This window comes from Culex quinquefasciatus, chromosome 1 (genome assembly GCF_015732765.1).
Source record: "Culex quinquefasciatus strain JHB chromosome 1, VPISU_Cqui_1.0_pri_paternal, whole genome shotgun sequence".
Lineage (NCBI taxonomy): Eukaryota > Metazoa > Arthropoda > Insecta > Diptera > Culicidae > Culex > Culex quinquefasciatus.
Genome location: NC_051861.1, coordinates 71,900,670 through 71,927,239, shown reverse-complemented (window position 1 = coordinate 71,927,239; position 26,570 = coordinate 71,900,670). Strand labels below are relative to the sequence as shown.

At 39.4% G+C, this 26,570-nt stretch overlaps 1 protein-coding gene across 1 annotated transcript; it reads right to left on the bottom strand.

Moving 5' to 3' along the window:
• Positions 1 to 1,842: 1,842 nt before the first annotated feature.
• On the bottom strand, positions 1,843 to 26,252 carry LOC6034480 (protein singed). Its single transcript, XM_038248086.1, is given in 8 exon segments — positions 1,843 to 2,666; positions 2,730 to 3,084; positions 3,145 to 3,496; positions 4,345 to 4,508; positions 4,612 to 4,651; positions 4,653 to 4,866; positions 10,223 to 10,507; positions 25,700 to 26,252. Coding segments are annotated over 7 exon segments (1,533 nt in total). The 5' UTR covers positions 10,425 to 10,507; positions 25,700 to 26,252; the 3' UTR covers positions 1,843 to 2,460.
• Positions 26,253 to 26,570: the final 318 nt, after the last annotated feature.

Below are 26,570 nucleotides of genomic sequence, written 5' to 3'. Positions count from 1 at the left end.
CTGTATTCGGAATGTCGGGTCTCAAGGAGTTTCGGTTGCGACTCTACACGTCCGTAGGGTTTGATTATATAGCTTACCCATTGCCTTCACAAAACATTTTTTAAGAAACATCAAAATTTCAAAGGAAATAGAAGTTGCATCAACTGAAAACAATGTAAAATGCATTTTTCTTCATTGATTATTGAACTTTTATAAAATTATAATGTACAGCACCGCAAAAACCTTTTTTTCTCGCAAAAAATAAAATTTTCGTCAATACTAACAAATTTTGAAAATTATTGATTGCAAAACACCTGGACAGGTGTATAATGCACTTTTTTCATTCCAATGTTGACACCGCGTCTGTAATTTTTTATTAACTTTTTTATTCACCCCCTTCGACTTTGATCAGTTTCGAGGGACATAAACTTAAAATATTTGCAACGACCTACGCTTCACCCATTTTTTAGGTTAGAAATTCGACAATTCACTTGAAATATTGTCCGTTTCTCTCGAAGGTACACGCCGCGCGGCATTTCAGAATGTGCCGCAGACACTGTTGCCAGCGATTTTCTGCACTTTTGGTGCAATAAAAAACATTCCCGGCAACAATGCCATGCATTAGAAGATAAACGCACAGTATGAGATGACAATGCGGCGTGTCCTTTTCGGGAATACGCGCAATAATCACCTTTTTGAACATGAGTAAGATTTAAAGCAAGAGAGTAACTCAATTTTGAGTAAGTTTTCTATGCTTTGCTCCCCTTTTCTTTAGCATTAGCATTAGCAAATCAAACACCACCGCAAATCGTTTTTTCATGATATTTATTTCAATTCGATTTGATTACACACATACGTTTTTTTTTCTTTGCATATATCTGTATAATGTAGGTTTTTCATCACCATCGTAAATCCGTCATAAAATATTTTTAATTAGCATTTGACGCGTAAAAAGTGCAGCTGCAAAGTGTTGCTGCTTTCCTTCTTGATTGCTCTGTAATCGATACATTGTCGCACGCGTTTTCAATGCTTGCTTCCTCTTCTTTTCTTTTTCTCCGTGCTTCGGAGCGCGTTTATCGAATAATACAAATTGTTATAACACAAAGATGATCGATAAACACACAGTTTTGGGTATGTGTGTGTACCAAATAAATACTTTACATAAACCGCTAACAGAAAGTTTTCACATGAATTTAAAAATAAAATCTAGATAAATATTTTACATTGTTCTTGTGTTTATGTATATTGTTGTATGTTTTTTTTTTCTTCTTTTTGCTACGCTTTAGTAAATCTGTTGGGAGGATTTTTTGCTTTTTATCAATTGTTCGGAGTACTACAAGAGTTTCATTTCGCATAATATTTTGGCAGTTTAAGGTTGTTTCTCTTCATGACACAGTCAGTGGATTGATTGTGTTTGTGTAATGTAGGATTTCTGCTACGTAGGGGAACTATACCCTTTCTCAGCCTATTTCTATTATCGGCCTATCAGCACTTTGATCATGAATTACAGCTTTCATAAAGTGTTTTTGACGGTTCCAAAGCAATAAATAGCTCAAACAAAAGTGAGCAAGCAACTCTCCATTGTTGATAAATCTGAAAATGTTGATTTAATAGCCGAAAACGGCAAAAGTGATGAGAATTGGTCGAACGGCTTAGAGTGATTAAAATGGGCATATTTCCCCTATTTTTAGTGACTTGTTTAAAAAAAACTGAAATTTACTCAACCCATTATGAAGCATTCGCTAGCGCAAAATGAGTCGACGAATGTTCTTTCTAATCACATTTGATTCGATTGCAATTTTTAATCTGTTTCCTAAGGTGCGAAACAATAGAATTCAATGCTGATGGACGTTTGTGAAAGTATTTTTTTTTGTTGCTGTCACGGTTTCGTTCAATTTTTCGAGATGGACAGAACCGTGCAAGAAATCGTGCACGATCGGTACAAGTTGATCGTTCGTTATGATGCTTGTGTGTGTGTGTGTGTGTGTGTGTGTGTGTGTTTGTGTGTTCATGATAGTTTGACCTCACTAAGTACTACAACTAATTTAGCTCTTGATGTAAGTGATACTGCAATAAATATGCGTGCATGTAAGAACTGTTTTACTTTGAAATGACAATATGTAGTTTCAAAAATACTCCCCAATAATGATTAGTTGGCTCTAACGAGTAGTACACATATTGTTTTTATGTTAATGCTACTATAAAATAATCTATTTTTCGGAAAAGACCGCGTAAAAGTAAATTTACAAATAAAAATGTAGAGAACCTGTGTTTTTTTAAGTTTGCTTGAAAGAGTTAGAGAGATTGATTGCGTTGCACGGTTGGATTTTTTCGTTCTCTTGATTTTTTATGAGAGTGTGTGTGTTACTACTATAGAAGAATAGTAAAGTGGGTAGAAGAATAGTAACCTAACACGCTAAAAACTTCGAGTGTGTGAGAGCGAACCCGAATCGAGGGAGATGAGATGCTTTGCTGAATTGATTAGTATTCCCACTGGGTGGCAGTGTCGTATCCGGTGTCGACCAGCTTGAACGTTCCGTTCTTGGTCGCGCCCAGGTACCGACCGTCGGCCGCACGCAGACAGATACGGGTTGGCTCTCGCAGCTCAATGTAGAAACCGTCGGTCGGGGTGTCGGAATCGGCCGCAATGCCCTCGCCATCGACTCGCCAGTACTTGCCGTTTTGTCCTAAGAACAAAGAAGAAAATGTTTAAAGAACTTGCCTTCTACAAAAAAACCTCCCAAACTCACCCTTAAAGTGAACAATTCCTTTCTGGGCACGCTCCACCAAAATAGTCTCGTAGACGGCCTTATTGCACTCCAGCTTGTTGCTTCCCGGCGCGCGGTACCCCACAAATCCTTGCTCACACTTGAGCACCAGAATGGGACGGTTGATCAGATAAAAGTAAAACTTGGTCGTATCTTCGATAACATCGGACGTAGCAAACAGATGACCAGAGCGCTTCGTGGCCAGCAGCTTTCCATTGTTGGCGCGGAACGAAACGGATCCTTCGCCGTGCCAGACAAGCTCGAAGAGCGCATCTGCGGAGCGACGGTTTCCAGTGGCCTGAATTCCACCACCAGTCGATAGACACCAGTAGCGATCCTAAAAAAAAAACAAAAATGAATTCTTCAACATCCCAAACTTCAACTAGCAGGAGTTTACCTGAGTGGTCCTCAGCGCCCAGCGGTGCGCCGACCAGTCGTACTCCAGCTGGAACGTTTCATTGTCCCCGATCTCGTCCTGGTTGGCCGTAACATCCACGCCTTGCTTCACCGAGACGTACTTGTTGTTCAACGCCGCGATGAACGATGCCTGCGGGAGGGAATCCTCCAGCGAGAACAGCTCGTCCCGCGTTACGGTCTGCGAGCGCGACTTCAGGACGGCCTTCGACCCGATCGGCGACAGATACAGGCCGTGGCGGTCACGCAGCGCCAGGTGGCCGCTGTGGTACTCGGCACTGAACAGACAGTCGTCCGTGCATTTGGTCTCTAGCTTTCCAGTTGAGTTGAGGTATCTGGGAAAAGATAGAAAGTAGTTTTATAAATAATAACTTACAAGTTTGGAAGCTAGATACTGCCCTACTGAACTCTTAAATGATGGCACAAATGCTTCCCGCGAGCATTCAAGAGGGTCGAAAACTAATGCAGTCATACTGACCGCCATATCAGATTCTACAGCAGCAGTTTTCAGAGCATTTAAGGTAAAACGGGACGCCAGTTCTAAGACAACTTCTGTTCAACTTGTTCAACCTTCCCGTTTCACCCTAATAGGTTTAATTCGAGTGAGGTTAGGTAGCTGCATACACGGAGAAAAAAGAGTTCCCCAAATCGTGAACACTCGTTCATGAAATTGGGAACCACGAACATATTCTCAATATAAATAACCATCGCCACTTTGACTGCCATCTTGAATTAGGTATTTTGGCATATTTGGGACATTAAAATGTCCCAGAATTGGGTAATCATTTGGCTCTGTAACACCAGAGAACTGAAAATTTTGGCTTAGTTTTAAGCGGAATTAAAAAAAACTAGGCAAAACAGTGCTATTTCAACACTAACTTAATGCAATATTTTCACCCATTTAGTTTTATTTTGAATCCAATAAATATTTTTTGGAGCATGACCAAAGATGACCACGTGACTTGCAGATGACATAATCTGTCTTCGTTGCCGTCGTTCTGTGGCGCCCCGCGATTACAAGTGATGTTCATCATGTAACACCCCTCTAGCCATTATACCCGCTGCAAGCTCCCCGCGGGGTCATTACGATACGACCCACCACAGCAGCAGATTTATCATCAAATCATGACCGCGACGCCACCACCCCGCGTGAAACGAGCTCGGCGAGCTCAACTCAACTCACTTGTTGTTGCATGTGTGCAGTGCGTATCGGCCCTCCTCGTCGGCGCGGAACTCCAGCGTAAAGAGCGTGTCTTCGCCCCACGGAATATTGGCGTCGACGTGGATCTCGTCTTGCGACTCTGACAGATGAGCGAAACGCTTGCGCCCAACGGAGCGTAGATTAACCTGCGATTAGAGGAGGAAAGGAAAGCGTGTTGTGATGAATTAGCTGAACGCGACTACTACTGATTTCACCGCCCGTCGGTCAACGGGGACGGGATCGCCGTACCTGCGGCCTAGCGGCCAGATGCACGCTCCAAAATTCCCTTGCCGGGAGCCTTGGCCGTGCAGGTCAGCTTTTCGGGGGTGCCTCCGAGGAAGTAGCCACGCTGTTCGTTCTTCAGCGCCCATCGGCCCGAGTTGTCGTCGGCGATACTGATCTGGAAGCGGCTGCCGGCGTCACGATCCTCCGACTCGCACAGCACATTGCCAAACGAGTCCACCGACAGGTATCGGCCCAGGTGCGACTTCAAGTAGATTACGCCTGCGATTCGGACGGGAGAGAACAATGGAAGAGGATAAAAGAGAACAGAAGCGTTAGCGGTAATTTAGCGTTAGCGTTGCAAGAGGCACAACAGGATAATTGGTGGAGAAATTTTATTAGTTACGTTTTTTCACACTTTCGGTTGTCTCTTGAAATTCGCTCGTATCCCCAAGAGAGTAATTCTTCATGACTCTTGAGAATGTACCAAATTATTTAGCAAAAGATAACAAAAAACACATAATTTTGCCATCAACAGTTTGACCGTGTTGCCAAACCTTTATAATTATTCACAAATAAAATACCACAAATTAAATACCTTTCTAAAGATTTTTAGATAAGTGGTTTAAGTAGTAGGGAAATATACCCATTTTAATCACACTAAGCCGTTCGACCAATTCTAATCACTTTTGCCGTTTTCCGCTAAATGAACATTTCCAGATTTGTCAAAAATGAAAAGTTGCTTGCTCAATTTTATTTGAGCTATTGATTCCAGTCAAAAACACTATATTTAAGCTATATTTTCATGATCAAAGTGCTGATAGGCCGATAATAGAAATAGGCTGAGAAAGGGTAGAGTTCCCCTATGTTATTAGGTTTAGCAATGCTATGTAAATTTAAATTTCACTTTAGTGCTGATAATTGTTGACAAATTTGCCAGCAAGATCGGAGAGTCGCTGTCGGCAAATTTTTAAAGCCCGGATTCGAAGTCGGTTAATTTGAAATTCCAGAGTTTTTTTTAAAAGATCCTATAAACCAAATTTTTTTTTTTTGCTTTTTGGGTGTTTTTAGAACCGCCTTAAGTCAGTTGGTTATAGATAAAATCATTCATCAAAATTGATAACAATTGCTAATTTCATAGCTCATTTCAACTTTTGCTCGTGAACAACTTCAACAACAAGAAACATAAAATTAGTCACAAAGTAAAGCGGACTGCTCTATGATGTGATGGTGATGCTGCTCACTCAATGTTGTTATCTCATTAAATCGCTCGCTCGCAAATAAACAGTCAGTGAAAGCAGCAGCGATCACATGCGTGTTTAAAACGCTGCGTTTTTTTATGTCCTTTCTTCGCCAGGCCAGGCTTATCAAATCGGACCCGTTCAAACCTGTTTGGAGTTATTAAAAAACGCTTCGAAAACACCACACGGACAGCAATTTGATTTGTTGCCTTTTTATATTCCGCTTGCAAACTTATGATTAGTTCCAATTTATTTGCTGCCACTTCGAATGAAAAGTGATTGATTTTGGTTTATTTCAGTTTTTTTTGTAGGCACGAGCGAATGAATAGTGTGTTTGTGTTTGTGACTGAAGATATGATGAATTGAGAGCTAAATCGAACTGAACATAACACAAAACACAAATTAAATGCAACAACGCGAGCGGTGCGGAACAAAAAACAAACGGATCAAGAAAAGAAGCGGTTACCTTTATCGTCTGACTTTGGTGAATTGGCACCAGGCTGCCAGCGCTCTACAAAAAGGGAACAGATAGATGAGAAAAGAGACAGAGTGGATGAATTTGTACTGTGCGAAAGTGTAAGAGTTTGTTGTGTGTGTGTGATAATTTATGTAGAAAAAATGCTCATATGATGAAAATAGTGATAGAAATAAAATATAAAAAAAAACAATTACAAATTGAGATCCAAACTGCAACAAATGCATAACATTGCAAAAAATTAAAAGATTTTTTAACTCAATCTAAAAATCTTCAATAAGAATATTAAATTGACGCAATTTTAAATTGTACTCTATTGTGTCGCTCGCACTTCTACCCGATGCTTTAAGAAAACCTTAGCTGCCGGCCAAGTGATTAGTATCTCTCGTGCTTGGTGTATCGTCAATTTAGTCCAAAGATGGTGCGATTAAAAGGCAATCTAGATGAAATTCAATTCATTTCTAGCAACAAAAACAGCAACAAAACAACATTAGCGACGGCAGCAGGTTGATTGAGTCTATTGAATTATCCGGCCATTGAAGATCAATTAACAGTGCTTCCCGATCGCGTCTAATAAGTTATGTTTTTTAAGGTTAAGTGAGTAAAAAAAGTAAATATTTTCCTGTGTTCCACGAAGACTATCGGGGCATTTACAAAGCGGGTTCAGTGACAGAAGGGAAAAGATCACCAGTTGTGTTGGTCCGAGTCGGGATTTGAACCCCGATCTACCGCTTGGGAGGCGGAAGCGTTACCACTGGGCTACGTAGCTCGGTTAAGATTCTTCCAAAAATTAAAAAAAAAAGTTTATCCCGTTTTCTGAAAATTATAACCAAACTTTTCGTGTATTTATGAAAACAAAACAATATTCAATGTTTGTTTTGGACCAATTTGGTCCTAAAATTAAGCTTTCTGAGTACAATAACCCTTTGTACGACCTCAAAGTATTTGAAATTAATTTTTAAATTTTATTCGTTATTTAGTTTATTCTCGTACACGCATTCCCTGGAGGGATATTTTTAATCTAATCTTATCTAATCGAATACAAGCGCAACCAGTCCGAAGAAAGCATCCTGGAAGAACTTGTGGTAAGATTACGCCGCAAGTCCCTTCTTGTCAATATTAATGATTACAGTACATCCGAGTTACCCCGAAAATGTATAGCAAAAATTAAAGCGGCTAGGCCTACTGCGTTGCATTAACCGCAGAGACAGATTCTGTGAACGGATCACATTTCATAGAATCATCAGGGGAGGAAGGATGCGTGGACATACCGTACCAAGCGCTCCGAAACAGTTGTGGTATGGTGTGTAAGTGTAAATTTGGCAGATAATAATATTTAGGGGGAGGGGAAGGAAATGTGGATAGGAGAAAAGGAAGGTGGGAAACATTCCCTGGAGGGATATTTTTATAAGCAGCAAACTTGCAGAAGAGAGAGAATACTTTTGTAGTAAATTATGGAAACGAGTTTCCTGCAAATTTTGCTTCTCTATTTGCAAAAGTTCTGTCTAAGCGAAAAGTAACTTATGTTGCAGCAAAGTACGTGAACGCTCTGCTACCGATTTTGGCAGAACAGCAGAATTCTGCAGGTATGGGAGAGAGAGAGAGAGAGTAAATTTTCAAAACAACCTATAAGTCATGGATTTCATGCAAATAGGACCTTTTGAAAATTCTATCAAGAGTTGACATTTTTCAATGCTTGGATAATAACATTTTATGTTATTTCTAACAAGTTTTGTTAGTTGTTGGCATTGGATTGTTGTGGTAGTAACAGAGTAATAACATTTTAAGTTATTTTTCGTACATGTCCTTGTTAATAATTTTTGTTATTTTAGCAATTAATCCTATTATTCCAATAACATTTGATGATCCTGCAATAGCAAGAACTACCCTATTTTATTAAATAAATTTTATTCGGGTTTTTTCGGTACTGCCCAGTCAGTACTCCTACTCCTGAACTCAAAAAATCGTATGAAAAGTGGGAAATTGGACTCAGAAAATCATGATTTTTGGTCAGGGTGTTTACCACGCCGCGATTAAAGCAAATAGCTCGATTAATGCTCAGTAATCAAAACCTTAGTACCTCATGTGTGAGGCTCTGGGGACTTTTGCGATTACAATAAATTCAGAACGTTTTGGACAGTCAAACTCAAACTCAACCCTTTGGCGTAATTAAATTAGAGAAATCCACCCCTTCGATCATGGGAGTTGTATAACTTATAATATTAAAAGTATTTTTTTTATTTATTTTTTCATTTGGAACACGTTTAGTTTTAAACCATTAGTACGGCTTTTCAGTGAAATTGTTGGAACATAAGGGGGAAAAAAGGTTTTTTAATCCATACCAGCCAAGAAAGTTAAAACCCTCGAACTCATGCAAAAAGTTCTAAATTTTTAATAAATTGATATCGCTGTGCGCGATGCAAAGAATGGGATCACGTCTTTGCACAATCCCCTACCGTCATCTGGGGCGAATCGGGACTACAGTCTGAATAGGGACAGAGCACTGAAAGCTTTTAAATTTGGAAACAGAAGCACACTTTTTGTTGGTCTGAGTCTATTCTAATCGAAACGAATCAGAAAAATCAAAATATTGTGCTCCAACATGGTTAAAAATGCTGTCTTAACTCGCCCAATGTGTCCCGATTCACCCCAGTTGACGGTACTTCTTTCGTTTGAGTTCCGAATACATTTTTTTAAATTTATATTTATTCAGATTTTCTCTTCCAGGTACTTGTACATTCATTCAGTTAAAATATTATTGAGTGTCCAATCACAATCGATGACTTTTCACCTCAATTTTAAATATACTAGCAACTTTCATTTATTCATGAAATATTGTAGCTTTCGCTATTCAGTGCTTTCAAATGTAGGAAGTCCTACATGTACACAAGGGAAAAGGGATACCTTAAAACTAACTTATAAACTATATAAAGAGCGGATCAATGCAGCTGAAGACTGCAATGATTTTTGTCGAAATGCATCAATTATCTTATTGGACATAACATCCAAAGTGTCAACTTCGGCTAATTGATGAAGTTCACTGGTGCTGAACCAGGGAGGAAGTTTCAGAATCATTTTTAGAATTTTGTTCTGAATCCTCTGAAGTATACATTTTTTCTTTGTAACTTTATATTACATGATCAAGGTTTGTAAATAAAAACTTCAAAATGGATTATTTGAAAGTGTTTCAAGAGTGTGGGAACACTGTTAACTTAACGGCATTTGCATCATACATCGACATCGTTATCCCAGCCCGGGTACACACAAATATGACGCTGTTCGTCTTCTCCGAGTTATTTTTTTTTCAGCCTTCATTCACCATTCTAAAGGTACCCCAGGCCCCCATGACCGCTAACTTGCTTGCTAGTGCCGTGAATCACAAAACGGCTGTAATTATTGCTTTGATGCCTTCATTTTTTACCTTCACCGTCGTCATCGTCTTCGTCGTGGCGCGTTATCTATCATTCCTTCCTCTCAGCCTAGCGGAGAACTTCATTTAAGCGGAAATCTAATCAATAGAGATTAAAATCGGATGCACGTTTTCTCATCACCCCGGGTGGATCCCTTAATAGTGGAGGGAAAAGATGAATTTCTTCTTTGCAACAGCTCCCAGCGAAATGGGTCATGCTACAGTCATTGCTACCATGAAACTGCTTCCTAAGGCAGTTCACCCTTAGCTGTTCCTCATCATGTTTCAGTTAAAATCGTTAAGTAACTATGCTAAGCCACGAGAGTGAGGCACTAACGTTTATCGGAGCGTGGCAAAATGATAAAAAATATGACCGTACAGAAATTTTGCACATTGCGAAAACCCAACCAAAGCAAGCGTGGCCAACTACAACTCTTCCCAAATTATCGCGTACCCTTGCCCGATCTTGGCCTACTCCGAATGCCTTTTTCTTCACCCCTTTCTGCCACTTACTTTCGCCGGTGTTGGATGGTTCCAGCGTCCAGAGTTGCTTCTTCTTGAGACTAGCGCCGTTTGCGTTCAGTTTGTATCCGAAGGTTTCGGCTGTCATGTACTTGTACTGGCCGTTGATGAGCCCGATCGTCCACCATCCCTTCTGCTGGTTCTGGGACAGAATATCACCGTTCGTGTTGATTTCATAGCTTGAGCCATTCATATTTCCTGCTGATTTTGATTCCTTATCCGAGGATGGTGATGTAGCACGAGCTTGCGGTCCAGAAATGCGCCCCCGCTTTTATTCTGCAGAAGAAAGAGAAAAATTATTTAGTACAAAATGTACCGTTTCGTGCCTTCCTCGTGGGCATGTACAGGAAAGCGATCATGAGATTATAAGAACTTTTTAAACGTTTGCTATTAATTGCTTAAAAAAACTGAAAATAATTTTACAGCAAATGTCAGTAAAAAAGGTGCAGGTGGTTATGTTACACATGACCAGTATGACAAAGAACTTTGCAAGATGATTGTTGAAATTTTCGATAAAAATGTCCGGTCCAAATTTCCCCATGATTCCCTTATAATTACATAAGACAACTCTTTTGTGAATAGTTTTAAGACATAATATCAATGTCCTATCAAACTAAGGGGACGGAAATTGCAAATGGAGCTACAATAGAAATCAAGGTGAAATCAATCGACTTTCCCTCACCACTCGAAAGTTATCAAGATGTGGAAATGTTTTTGCAAGGCTGTTGCAAGCAATTGGCGGCAGCAAAGTAAATTTCAACAGCAAACATTAAAACTGCCCTTTCAAGGGCTCTAATTGAATTCGAAATAGTTATTCTATATTTCCAGAAACAGAATTTCGCCGCGGCACAATAAAAAGGCAATCGCAGTAATCGATTTATTACTTCCTGCGTAAAATAAGCGATTTATTTTAACTGTGTAACTTCAGATAATGGTCAGATGCATGTGCAGTATCAAAAACCATAAAGTTTGATACCCATATTGCCCTAACTCTTATGGTTCGGCAAATGTCCCCTCATCGGAACATCCGTGGGGCCTCCGGCCACTCCGGATTGTAGCCAATACTTCAGAAATTTCAAATTTCATGTCCAGTATCAAAAACCATGAAGTTTAATACCCATATTGCCTCAACTCTTATGGTTCGGGAAATGTCCCCCCACCGGAACATCCCCGGGGCCTCAGGATTGTGGTCACTACTGCTGAAATGTCAAATTTTATGTCCAGTATCAAAAACCATAAAGTTTGATACCCATATTACCCTAACTCTTATGGTTCGGCAAAAGTCCCCTCATCGGAACATCCGCGGGGCCTCCGGCCACTTCGGATTGTGGCCAATACTTCCGAAATTTCAAATTTAATGTCCAGTATCAAAAACCATAAAGTTTGATACCCATATTGCCCCAACTCTTTTGGTTCGGCAAATGTCCCCCTTCGGAACATCCGCGGGGCCTCCGGCCACTCCGGATTGCGGTCACGACTGCCGAAATGTTAAATTTCATGTCCAGTATCAAAAACCATAAACTTTATCGCAACCACAACCAACTTGACCCAAAGGGAACTGGTTCTCGATCAACACGGAGACCCCTTCTTGATGCCGTTAACCGGAGCCTTCCGGAATCAGCAGCTTGACCACATCGGTCCCTAACGTTCTTCCTTGATGGCCTGCAGCGACAATCCATCCCGTTCCTGCGATGGCCCGAGCCATTTCGGCGACCTCTCCACGTCGTTGACCGGGGGAAATTTCTGCTGTCCCTTCTGATTCTGCAACTGCCACTCGATGTTGACTCCTCGGCTGTCAGAAAATTATGAGCTTGAGTGGAGATGATTTTAGATACATCAATCTCACGTCTCTCGGAGAGGATGATCGGGAAAGGTTTGTTCAACCAATCAGCGTGAAGGAAAAGGAGGGGAAGTCTGCGAAGAGGGGAAATCGCCACGTAACGATTTCGCTTCGCAAAAAATTGGGTTCCGATCTTTTTATTCATTCTCTTTACACATACTACACACCACCTAGAGCACCAAACAGTGCGTTGCAAGTGTATTTGTAGCAAGAAAGCGCCATCGACTGTGGATTTGCTCGTGTGTGTGTGTGTGTGTAGTAAACCACACTAAAATTGTGTTCGCGGAACCACACTAATATCGAAAATCGATTTTCCCCAAGATCGATCGGATGAGCAAACTCGTGAAGGGTAGTTGCACGGCAGAAACCAGGCGCACACAAATGAAGCTCCCCAGCCCGCGTTTGTGTGTATGCGTTGATAATTTGGTGCTCTTTCAAGCCCCAAACTTGCCACTCGATTTCCCTTCCGCACACACAAACACTCACTACCGTACCCAACCAGATTTTTAAAGAATACTCTTTCGTGTGAATTGGCCCTGAAAAGGGCCATTTTAACGTCCTATGACGATGATAAAACCATGCGATGATGACACTCCAAGTTGCCGGCAATTTTCCCTCCCGCGCCTGCTCTGCCTCTCTTTCCATTTTTTCCAATTCTCTCCTTCCTCTCGGCGGCTCTGCTGTGCTGCTGCTGCTTCTCGATCCTCCTCGTGCAAAGCTTCGGACTAATTTGAGCTTCAACCGGCGGCACGGCGCTCTTTTATAACCTCGCTTGGCTGTGACGGCTCGACGCTTTCGAAGCAGTGGCAGAGAGCAAAATTTGCTAAGTGCTAGATACTTGAATCTGATTAATGTGTTCGGGAAAGGTTGCGCTCAACCAATCAGCGACCGGGATTTTCCCGGTCTGAATTTTTATTTTTCATCTTAACTTTTGAGTACTTTAACAAAGTTTTATCAACTTTGTGAGGTAGTCTACTTGCAATTTAAGACTTCCCCTTTCGTTTGGTGGATAAAGCATGCAGATTGCTTGAATTGGGTGGAAGATATAAGCGTTTAAATGATTACACAAATCGTTACACTTTCGCTTCGCGAAATTTTGGATTGACACCCGTAGACAGTGCCCTTAGGACAAAGTTCTTTGTCAAAATATATTCGGAGTTGCTTTACGGTACAACAACATTAGAAAGTACGATGAACAAAACTAACTAGTGCGATTGAAAAAAACTGGTTTGCCTTGCCTTTATTTGAGAAACGTAAATCTTTTAACAACTTCCCCAGTATGGTAATTAAGTTTTATTTTCGCAAAATAAATAGCGCATATTTTCATAGAAAAAAAAGGATTGTACTGTATTTTTTGAACGAAAGAGCATATTTATATCTTATACATAAGTCTGAATTTTTTTTCCTCGAAAATTTTATTTTTTTATTGTGTTTAAAAGTCATTTTTGCGTTTGTCAATTGTGCCAATTGTCTAAACTTATTTTGTGAGTTCATATGAATCAGACACATAAAACGATCACGCATTTACAACAAATATAAAAAAACTTTATAAAATTATAAGGCGTGTGATGTTTGGCTGTTGTTGTTGTTGTAGTTGATTTTATTGGGGGAACTTTAACCCTATGGGTCATTCGCTCCCGGTGATGTTTGGCGTTTGAGACCAAACATCACACAATCAGCTGCTTCAACGAGCTTGCTGTTATTTTCTCCGGGTATTCTTCCCTAGCACGTTTTGTACCTTTCTCGTTACACTACCAGAAGTGAGCAATTTTAGCTTGATCTTTTTTTTGCAAGCGCGCATACATTTGAACACAATAGCGCTTTGTTGGAATTAAACTTTCAACTTTCATCTTATGCAAAGTCATCAACGCAACGCACCCTTTGATTTAATGTGGCTTTGCTGGTGCCTTCTGGTGCAGCTGTTGCCATAATTTTCACATACACGCGGTCTGGTTTACTCCCTGCCAGCAGCAGCAGCAGCAGCAGGCAGTGAGATTTTTGTTTGCCCATAACTTCATCTTCATCATCATCATCATCTCGAGAGGCTCCATCGAAGTAGTCGCCGCCGCTGCCGGGCAACGCCGTGCTGCGGCTTTATTTACATGGTCATTAACTTGACCGTTACAAGATGCTTTGCTACTGGCCGGGGCTGCGCCGGTCGCAAGGTCCGCGATCTGCACCAGGTACCTTTTTCCCGCGGGGGCACCTGTGGCCGTCGGTCGAAAAAAAAAAGAGACGCGTTTTCTTTCTTCCGAACCTAGCCGTTGTTAATCCGAGGGCTACCCGACGATGTTTGATCTTGCAGTTAACCGTTTTTCTTTTAATGGATTAACCAACAATTTCCGTTTGCGCATTTCTTTGGTTTTACTAATATTTATTGAAACTTAAACCATCTGACCAACGCGTTTTATTGTCTCCTTTGATTGCTTAGTCGCACGTGCCAGCGCTGCTAAATACTATTTTACTACCAAAAATGGCGTGCTTTAGTCGATGAGACTCTAATGAAGACATCACGACCCTTAATTTACAACCTTTGAGTCGAGTGAACAACAAACAATCATGTTCCATCCGTTGAGGAGAATCCATATCGACAAAATTTTCGTTATTCTCATTAATAATCATTAGCATTCACTTTACTGTCAATCCATGCCATGACACGAAATTATGAATTCAACATGTGTATTGTCTTATGCTTCCTTCCGTGTTGAACAATAATTCTTAACAGACACGTCCAAAATTTTAATCATAAGTATTATAGTACGCTTGATTTAATTGTGTTAAAAATAAAATCATTTAAATTAATGGTAAATTATGACGTGAAGGATACACTTTTTGATTACAAACTCGCATTGGCTCATTTACCTAGTTTACATAGAATTAAAGTAATCCGAAGGTTTTCAAAGTAATAAGATAAGATAATTTCTTCATAATGGCATTTTTGGGTCCATATTTGAGCCAAACGACCCCAAAATAAGAAAACGAAAACAAAAATACGTGATTCAATTATACGAAGTAATTTTTTTGCGAGTACTACGGATAACCAACCTGGTGAGGACTTTAAAATGTAATCTTATGTTCTGCGGCCAGCATTAGTGACCAAATGCGAAACACGCGCCACACCTGCCAAACTACGGACCTAATCCAACAATGTGGCATCAAATTTCTGTGTTTTTTCATCTACTTCGACTCTTTTCCCCCTACATCTGCACACCTGGCTTGATTGGGTGGCGTGCGAGCATTCAATATACAGTTACCCTAATTTGCACTTTCAGCCACCAATAACGCTGTGCAGTCTTTCCTTCTCTCGCCATCGTCCTCATCTTTTTTTTTCTTCTTCCAAACTCGTCGCCCCATCTTCATTAACACAACGTGCAAAATCGTAAAATTTTGCAAACTAGTTATGCGAACATCTTCTCACATCAGCCTGCAGCAGGGGAGAAAGTTTCCAAAATAACACAAAAATAGGCTACCTAAGTTAGGGAATGGCTCTCGAGAAAGAGGGAGATTTTTGAGTGTTGTGGGCACTCTTGTTCAGATTTCACTTTATTGATTAATTCGATTACTCGACAGGCGTGGTGTGCGCCGATTAACCATTATTAACCTTGATCTCGTGCTGAAAACAACAACACAGCAGGCCTTGGTCTGATCGAAGCAGATCCACATCAGCGGCAGTAAGCTTGTGTGTTATTTTGGAAAACAACGCCAACTTCGTCGATATGTTTCCGATTAGTGTGTGTTAACCAATTATTTAATTACCACATTTCATCAGATTTTCTCGACGTTTGCACCTTTTTAAAGGCGAGCGTTCTGCTCGATCATCATCTCGATCTTGAATGCCGTGTAGACACAAAGTCTGCGGTCTACTGGAGTAATTTTATCGTTTTCATGGCGGTTACGTTACCCTGGAGTACGTGTTGAAAAGGCTCAGTTTGCATTTTTGTTAATTTTCATAGCTTCAAAGTTTTAATTCATCCATTTTTTAATTTTTAATATTGGTCTGTTATATATCTGCCTATGTAACAAGACTGATCTCATTTACAAAACTGCTTTATTATACAATTACAACTCTATATATATATATATATCAATAAAAAACACACCATTTCTGAGACGTTTCTCTAAAGAAAGCACAAAAACAGGCGCAACATGTTTATTCCACATTTGTTTTTAAATCTATTCAAATGCGACAGATCCGGATGGTAAACAAATATCAGCGATAATAGAATTTATTACACCAATTAAGCCTATTTAAAAAAATAAAAATGCTTGAATGTGGATGCATTCAATTTGTATGCCTTTCTCCATGCAATCTTTACATTTGAATATCGTTTACCATATTTTGTATAACTTATGGTTTGATCTTTTCAGTTAAAGATCTGCTTACATACGACGGATTAATTCAGAAAAAAATCTAATGAAATCATACTTCTCTAACCTTTAGATCGACTTCCGTGAAGTTCGCTCACGTATCGAAATTCCAGTTTGCAATTACAGTCATCCCACATATTCGGAACGGTTTCCAGATCGGCCTATGTTCAAAAAATCATAGCAAATCGATAATTGAACTTAATGATTCGCTTTTGCCTTTATTTGAAAGCTTTTCTTGCGATCTTTCGAATGCTGTATCGAACATCTGCAAATTTTAACTTTTATAGGAAGTTTTTGAAGAATTACTTTGACCCTTGAAATCCACAAATTCGGAACACTTTTTTCTTACGAATGTAAACAAACTTTGGATCTCTCCAGGAGTACATATTTATTACCAAATAATGACTTCACGCACTGAAACCAATGTAACTCAAGCTTAGTGATGTTTTATACATGGTTTGATAACTTTTTTTGTGAAAATATCAGTTAAATTCAGGTGTTCCACAATTGTGGGAGGCACAATAACATCCCACAATCATGGAACAGGCAATTTCGAGGCAGTGTTTTGCTGCTCTGGATAAAATTGTCTTGAAATGAAGTTTTTTGTTCAAAAAGTACTACTTTTACTAGTGAAATAGTAAGAAAATGTCCAAATAAAGGTCCTAAAAATAGTAGGGTCGAGAGAAAAGCTGCATTTGGCATGCTATTGCCAAATTATCACAAAAGTGTTCCGAATTTGTGGGTGTTCCGAATATGTGGGATGACTGTATTTTTGCGTCGCTATTCCAACATCGCAATATAAAAAAACAGTTTTGCGTGTGACAAGTTGGCGCATCTTGTTCCGCCCGTGTAGACGCACTAACTAACCCACTTTTGCCATTTTTTTTGCTTCTCCTTGCTTGGTTGTTCTTCCATCAATTGCTCTACTTTGGCCGAGCTGGCACAAAGATGATCTACCTGTACTTGTACCTGGTAGCATTGTACGTACGGCTCAGCTGTTAAGTACCGTTTTGCGCATACCTTTGCGGCCACATCAGCCGGCATACACTGGCACTGGCTGGATGGAATGAACCTTTTTCAGTGGAGCAAATGCCACATAATGACATACATTTTATCGCTGCATAACGATGTGTACGATGATGAGTACGGTTTATGTAATCTGTGCCGATGGATGTCGTTCCGGCCAAGGTGATCGGAAATTGATCTTTTCAAGGCCGTACGGTAACAATTGAATTAAACATCTGCTTCATGAACGATGACAAAATAAGATTGATTTTAAGCTAAATGCTATGAATCGAAATCTAATCTGATCTAGCCACAAGGGGAAACAGTCCGTTTTTTTTTTAAATTTCGGATAATCAAAATATTTATGTTGATTTATGTATAAATTGGGTTTCAAATGTGGTGAATGTTTGAGTTAAAAAAAACACACATTGTAAACAGTAACAAAAGCTCATAGTTATGTTTAAGGCTACCAACTCTAGCTGAGCAAAAATCCATACACTTTACCGATATTAAGATAAATTTGTCACATGGCTTATAACTTGAACGTTTACAAATATTCTCAAAAAAAAAACCGTGATTTGCTGAAACAAGCTGTAGAAAGCCTTTGGATTTTTTATTGGTTAAATATGTTTCGTAAGGAATTTGAAAAGAACAATTCTCACTTTCTTTTTCAAAAGGTCCTATGTACATAGGAAACAATGGCGCATTGGTTGTTTTGAAAAAGTAATCTAGAATTATTGATCATCAACTTTGAACTAAGGAAACTCCGGAAAACTATGCATTTAAAATCAAAATGACAGTTAAAGAAAAATGCCTAGTTAGCAAAAGCTTTGGCCAAATCATAAAAACAATTGAATTTTTATAAAGTTCTTAAAATTCCGTACAAATCCATATTATGCGAAAAATTCCGGCCTGTTAAAAATCCGCGAAGAGGGCCAAAAATCCGTACAGTTGGTAGCCTTAGTTATGTTCATTGTCCCGAAATTTGTTGAATTTGGTTACCGAATTCTTCAGTCACAATCACAAATTCAAACAGTAAACGTGCATGTAAGAGTGACAAAACGGCATCTGACTACACCCACAGTAGGGCAGCGTCATCCCAGAGAATAAAGAACACGATCTGTTAGTATAAAGGAACTGCGAACAGACACAGAATATAAATCCTGAGATTGGTTATAGCGTTATTCTCATGGGTTTATTTCCAAAAAAGTTCACCAAACAAAACAAAAAAATGCCGATATTGAGACTCGAACCAAAGATGTTTGACATATCGAATGATGGGATGATTGAAAATAAAATCGGAGTTATTCGACGCGCCGCGCGCGATGACGGGAAATTTACGAAATCGGCAAAAAATCAACTTTTTTTCACTAAAACTGCGATAACTCGAAAATTTCAGCGATGACCTATACATGTTAGGGTACCAAAATTTTCGTAATTGTAAGACGCAAAGAATCATATCTCTGAATCATGTTAATGAACCTCACCCAATTTTGATATGTTATGTAAAATTGTCCGAGGAATCCGCTAAAAATATTTTCAGATATAGGCTCTTTGGTTCAGACACCGCCAAAACGGCATTTGACGTTTTCATAAGACTTTTTCAAATGATAGGCTAGATTTTTGAAACTCCACAGTATTTTATCTTGGAAGTAGTCAAACTAATCATCTTTCATTTACCCCCAAGACAGCTAAAATCGGTTGAAATGGAGCGAAGTTATGATTTTTGAAAAAAAGTGATTTTTTGTGAAAATCGACGAAAGTGGCCATTTTATGGACCACCCTAACACGGAGTGGGCTACCCTAATGGCCAAACAAAAAAAATCGGGTCTAATTATTTTGGCCAAGGAAACCCCAGAAAAAAATTGTGCCAAATCGAAGCAATTTTGTTTTTTTTTTTCTTTAACTTTCATATGGAACTGCTGTATAGATGTGCTGGAGAACCGCATGATAATTCACGTGCAATGAATTGAAATACTTCTTAGCAAGGCATTGAATGTTGATACACGGTTGTGTTAAATGAATATCGATCTTCAATCTTCTAAGCTTAAACCTCATGCTGTGATTGCCCAAGTCCCAAGTCAAACCTCACCTGGCAACGCTCGTGCGGCTTAAGTCAAACACAGCTACAAGTAAACTTATTTAAAAGTAAAAATAAAACCAAGTTCTTTCGTTCCAGCAGCCGCTTCGTCGTTTCAGTTCAATGCTCTCGCCGGTGTGGTGGAATAATTGTTGTTGTTATTTTGGTTCAAATAATGCACACATCACTGAATGTTTTCTCGCCAGGTAGTCTCTGAAGATACGACGACGATGGCGGAGGTTAAGGATCTCTACCGAACTCTTCTGCCCGTTCAATAAACTCCGGGTTTCAATGGTGGCAAGAAACTGCAATCCGGCAAAGAGCACTTTACCACATTATTGACCTATCAATTTCACAGTGGACGTCAAGTCGAGCTCTGTGCTGTGCTGTCTTCGCGGGGCCAATTTCCGGTTTGAAAAGGAAGAAAAAAACTTATTCATTTATCCATTACACAAAGTTGGGGGTGAAAATTCGCGCCGGTGGCGCCACGTGAATCCCCTTTCGGATGATGCGCACGCAGTATAAAACGTGATAAAAGCAATTGATTTCAATTCGATCTTCAAAGCAGATAATACGATAATGATGGCTTGATTAGGAGGAAACTTTCCTTGTAATGAACGGCGGCGCGGCACTGGAACAAAGCCATAAAGTTCGCAATTTTGAATCGATAAGTGCACGCGCTCGCAGGCGGGATAGTAAAAAGAGATTTTATAAATGAACAGGCTTACTCAATAGCGTTTAAGTCTTCCGATTATGGTTGGCTGAACGGTTCGGTTAGTGTGCACACACACACACACGCAAACCACGAGACAACGAGAGAAAGAGTTCATCGGTCGGAAAAGACCCGGAAACTTTTTTTTGTTTTTACTTTTTGGGGCTTTCCAAAAGTGCTTACGTCACCCGTTGTTGAATGCATTTATCACCTTTTTCCTCGGATTCAAATTTCGTTTGGAATCATTTTGGCCAATCCTGATATGACACGTACGGGGTGAGTGCGTACCGTATGGGAAAGTGATTGTTACGTGGCCAAACACACACACACACAGAGTTGGTAATGGGTTATTACGTACAATAGATCTCGCGATTGGAGCAAAAAGATCGGTTAAATTAGTGAGAAAGTAACCTTTGTGTGGCAATTTGCAAAATAGTTTTTGTTATATCACGTACCTGAATTAAAGTTGAACGAAAATATTAACTGTCACAAGTATTCACACATTTAAATAAAATTTTATGAAATAAAGCAAAAGCTTCGAAATAAATTATGTTCAATCAAAATCTCAATCGAAAACATTCAAAGATAACTTGGATGATTTAATGTTTTACTGAAAGAGCAATTCTCCTTAAAAATAAGCCGAATCGGAATGTTTTGTAAATATCGTGTCTTTTTAATTTATTAAATAGGATACTTCACAAAGTAGGCGTTTCAACATAGCTCTGGTGAAATTTTCTCAAGAAAATGCAGAGCCGTTTGGATTGTTGGAGATTTTCGGCCTCGAAAATCTATAAATATTAAAAAAAACGTTACTTAATCCACCCTTAAGTGGTTGGCGCCTTCCTCACATTTAAAGGGTGTTATCCAAAATGAAAAAAGTGCGTAAATAACACTTAAGTGCTTATAACTTTTGATAGGGTTGTCAAATCTCCAATGTTTTGGACGCGTTAGAAAGGTCTTTTGAATACCCATCCTACGATAGGTCGCATGAGAGATCCGGACAGCATTTTCATCAAAATATCTGAGATCCGGCTTCCAAAAAGTACATAAATAACTCTGAAGTGCTTATAACTTTCGATAGGGTTGTCAGATCTTCAATGTTTTGGACGCGTTAGAAAGGTCTTTTGAATACATATCCAACGATAGGTCGCATGAGAGATCCGGACAGCATTTTCATCAAAATATCTGAGATCCGGCCTCGAAAAAGTGCGTAAATAACACTTAAGTGCTTATAACTTTTGAAAGGGTTGTCAGATTTTCAATGTTTTGGACGCATTGGAAAGGTCTTTTGAATACCTATCCAACGATAGGTCGCATGAGAGATCCGGACAACGTTTTCATCAACATATCTGAGATCCGGCCTCCAAAAAGCGTATAAATAATACTTAAGTGCGTATAACTTTTGATAGGATAGTCAGATCTTCAATGTCTTGGACGCGTTGGAAAGGTCTTTTAAATACCTTTTTGAAAATGTATAGCATGACGGGTTTTCTTACAAAAACCACATTTGCTCAGAATTCGATTCTGAGTCGATAGGTATACATGAAGGTGGGTCTAGGAGGTCTAATTGAGAAGTTCAGTTTTCGAGTGATTTTATAGCCTTTCCTCAGTAAGGTGAGGAAGGCAAAAAAACATTGTCATTTAAGTTTTATTTTTATTTTTAGATTTGAAAGGCAAAAGGTCAAAAGAAATGGTTAAGAACAGCACAATTTAATACTTCGTTGGCTGCGATTATTAACAGATATTATTGAAATGTTGTCGAACTATACTACTGTATACAACCGACATAAAAATTCTTATCCAAAGTGTCGGCGTACCATTTTTTCTGCCAATACCAAAAGAAATCCCGCGCAGTGGTAATTTCGCGCTGATATTAGCAGCAGTGCAATGCGGAACTCCAATTAAATGGGATTTCCATAGGCGCGCACAGTGTGCAACGATTGCAATTCACGTTTACAGCTCACCCAGATCTGATGGAATGAGTTTAAGTTGCGAGAGAAATCAGGGAGGGAGCAATCTCTTTCTGTAGCGGCATTTTGCAGTTCGGTGAAAGAGAGGTGTAGAAAAGCAAAATTAGTTTTTTTTTCACGTGAACATGACGTTAATTGGGAGGCTTGGTTTTTATGTTTTTATATTTTTGGAGAAATGTGCAACCATAAATAATAATTGAAAGAAAGACTGAATTAACTATAGATGAGACCTCCAAATAAGCTAAATTTAACAGCCGAATTGGCGGGAACAAATAAACGTAATTGGTTGTTGTATGACAGGATATTTTGGACGACGGAAGTCCATTAGCTCAATTGTGTGCGAAGATAATGGGAAAACTGATAACACTATTATGTATATGATTGTATTCAGTATGCCAGTATGCTGCTTTTGAACGTCATCTGTTTAACAGATTAATTTTACTAATTTCTCCTATTTGTGTTACAACATAATTTTAGACAAAGGTTCGAGATTTTAAAGACCTTCTAAAATGGATCTTAACTAAACTATTCTTACTTTGGTCATTTTAACAACAGACGTGGCAATTTTGAACAATCATCATCAACAATTTACCAAGGTTTAAAAGAAACTTATTCTTTTAAATTCAAAACAGATTAATATGCAGACAGCCCTACCCTTGGAGGAATATACCGAAAGAAGGAATGAGCAAAGTCAAATACAGATACACATTCTTAACTCTTGTCTGACATGCATCGTTCTTGTAGCAATTGGACGTATGGCTGCCATGTGTTGCAAGTTGCAGCTCAAAAGCCACAATTCAAAGTTATTCCTCATATTGCAGCGTACAGCATTAGCATTTTTCATGAATCTTTCCAAATTTTTCCAAATTGATCAACATAAATTTCGAGCCCAACATTGGCCAACCTTCCCTTTTCCTCTGTGGCTATTTCAGGTTCTTTTTTGAGTTGAAGACCCAACCGAGGTGACAAAGGGGGTTTTACGGCACTCTGAGACGGAAGTTGTGAACCATAGGAAATCCCTGTCCTGTCCCGTCATCGGGGCGCACACCCCTCCTTCTGACACTCTGTAATTTTTTTTTCTTCATTTTTATCGATTCCGTGGCCCAGGAAGACGGGCCCGGCACTGCCAGGGCATGGTTTATGGGTTCTTCTTTTCTCGCCATGGCCCACTGGGATTAGTCATCATCACTCGCTGTTTTGCCACATAATTCGTGCTGCTTCGCTCAAGTGTGTTAGGGTTTGAAAGAAAAAAGAAACAACCACGGAACGGTGGAGTGTGCCATGCTTTCGACTAATTTCAAAGTTTACTTTGCTCCGGCACATGTTTTTCTTTTTGAAGCAATCTGGCCTACCTGAGGGAAGGTATTTTGCTTTCTTCGGTAAATCACGACCAAGAGTTGTCTGGCAGCACACTTTCGAACAAGTATTATTTGTTAACCTTGTTTTCTGATCAATCAAAGGCGAAAATAGATGAGAAAACGTTCACATCATAATTATATCACATGTGGTTGTGGCGAAAGATGTTTTAAAGTTAAGATTTTATCTCAAGCAAATTGGAGATTGATGAAAATAAAATAAGTTATTCAGATTACGTCAAATCTCAAGTTTGTTTTCAAGCATTTGTTTGTCATGTTAAATGAGTTCAATCTAAAATAACTCCGGGCCATTCACTGGAAAAATGAACAAAGAAAGGCGACAAACTGCAAATTTAAACGTGCACGTACAAGCACCATAAGCTGAAACCGCTCACCAATTACAATTGTTTTTAGTTATTCTCAATAAAGTTAGAATGCTTTCAATTTGTTTGAGAAAGTTTACAAAGTTTCCAAACATGGCCTCCGGTTTACGACAATGACTCACTCAAGTTAGAGTTTCCTTCCTCTCACGAGGAGTTCGCCCGGTGAAGAACACATAAATGGACAAAAGTGCAACTCGTGCAGAATGTCTAATGGCTGCACTCTGGGCAATTCTGCTTATTTTATTACGACGGTTCCAGAATGGAAAATTATTGCGCTACTTAGCACGCATACAAATGACGGGACTCTCAAGTAGCGTGTTTCGAATGAGTTATATATATGTTGCTGCTGTCTGAGGGCCATGTGTAAGAAGTCACTGGAGCGAAAATAAAACATATCACTTCAAGTTGGGCAGCGATTCGATGTATATCTTTAATTTCTTGCATGACACAAATTTGGTCTTGTTACATTCAAGTGGGTAGGAACAAAGAGGGCGATTTTGGAAAATGCATTTCAAAATAACGAAGTCTTAGAACTCCAGTTTAATGAAGTCTTAGAAAACACAGCAAACAAGAAGTTGTTCAGTTGTGGGTGTAAAATAAAGCTTGAATTATTTTATGAAACTTTATCTTAAATTACACGCAGAAAGAAGTAGTTTTGCATGACATTTGAATATCGGGATATTTTGTTTTGTTTTTATGAATTGTTATGACAAATTGGAAGTGTTTTTTTTAATTAGAACATAAAAGGTATTCAGATACATTTTTTAGTAATGGGCAGTTATGGATTCTTAATGTATTCTAAACGGAAAGGTTACAAAAAAATCCTGGTCAAGGAATGTTTAACACATTTTTCAGCAAGAAAGAATGTAAAAGGAAGCCTCACAATTTTATATTTGTATCTCGTTGTCCCGTTTGAGTAATTGAACGGTTAATTTCATAGCAAAATAAACTCAAATAAATTAGTCCAACATTTCAAAACATTCCCCAGAAATCATCCCATCGTGGAACTGGCAGCGTTAGCTCACTCCAATAAACACACAACAGGGAGAGTCTTCCCGAGAGGGCTGTTTTGTCTGCGAAACGCCGGGGAAAGGACCTTGCCCTTCTGAACTGCTGTGTGTATGTATAACGGGACGATACTGCGCATTCCAATTCTTCAGAAAGGATTTCCTTCTCTGTCTAGCAGAGCGAGGGAGTTGCCGCGGGACACGCGGAGTTGGAAACAAACACCCCTCCCGAACTCGGCGTGAAAAACTGAAAAATGAGGTACGAAACTGCGTATTTTTAGGGTGTTTTCTATTGGTTTTGGGCGAAAAATAGGCACTCGAATGATTCATGGAAGAGAATAATAACTATAGTACAAGAAAATTGGCCGGCGTCGCCTCGCCACCTTATCAATCTTGTATGAGTCGATGGAAACAACGTTTTCATTTTCTCAAGAACATGCGAGATGATAAGAGTGAGATGATATTGTGGGTTGAAGGGTGGTGCAAAGTATTGATTTTCATTTTACTAGCAAATGCTTTAAAGCTGGTAACACATGATGAATAAATTGTATTCCGATTTCAGGCATATCAATTTAAAATTCTATTCTTGAAATTTTTTCAAAGTAAAGAATCACGTTGAACCCAAAAGTACTAAAAAACGGTTAAGATACGGCAAAGTTGCAGTGAAAAAATAGTGGAAATCTCCCCTGCTAACACTAACACTCACACACACACACACACACACACCTTTGCTTGGAGTTTCGCTCACTTGACTTTCTTTTCTCTACACAGACTGCACGCACTGATTGCAGGTGATTATTATCGATCGCAGGAGGCCTGGCTGGCAGATCGCAGCAGCTACACGCGATCACTACAGTAGAGAGAGCAGCACACACTTTCCAAAGACTTGCACACTGCACACCTTCTTCACTTTCTGTCGCGGATCGACTGACTGACTGTTCGGCTGCTCGTCTTCGTCGCAGTAGGCAGAGTGCGCGAAATTATGGAGCAAAAAACTTGTCTAGCTTTCAGCAGTATAATGTGCTTCAGGCTTCTTCTTCTCTTCTGTTTGCTCCTCTCGATTTGTTCGATGGACCACTTTGACGAGTGTGTTTCTCCGGTTACACACCACTTGCGCTACCTGCAAATACTGCACTTGATTCACAAGACTCTATCGTGCACCACACGCGAAACATCAATTGATGACAAACGATTTAATTTCCTGAATCGAAAATTTTATGCGACAATGGAGAAAATACAGCACAGCAGGCGACGATGATGCCGAAATGCGACCACACCTTCCAGCGCACTAGGGATGAATGAATTTCCCTGGTCCTGGTCGTAGTTGGTTGCGAGGGAGGGTGTGGAAATTTTCAGGACAATGCTCGCTCGTCCAAGCATAAATGTTAGTCCTGTGCTCGTGAAGCCGGTAGCATGAAGTGTTCATTAAATAGCGAATGGGCGTAAAGTGGCAATATTTTGGTGTTAAAACTAATTTAAAAGGTTTTTGTTTATCAGATTCTAAAACATGTTGCGTCCTGAATTTTGGTTATTATAAGATCAAATTAAGATTCGAAAATTTTCTTCAATTTTGAATGGGATTCAACTTGAACAATACATGTTTTTTTAAAAATGTCCAG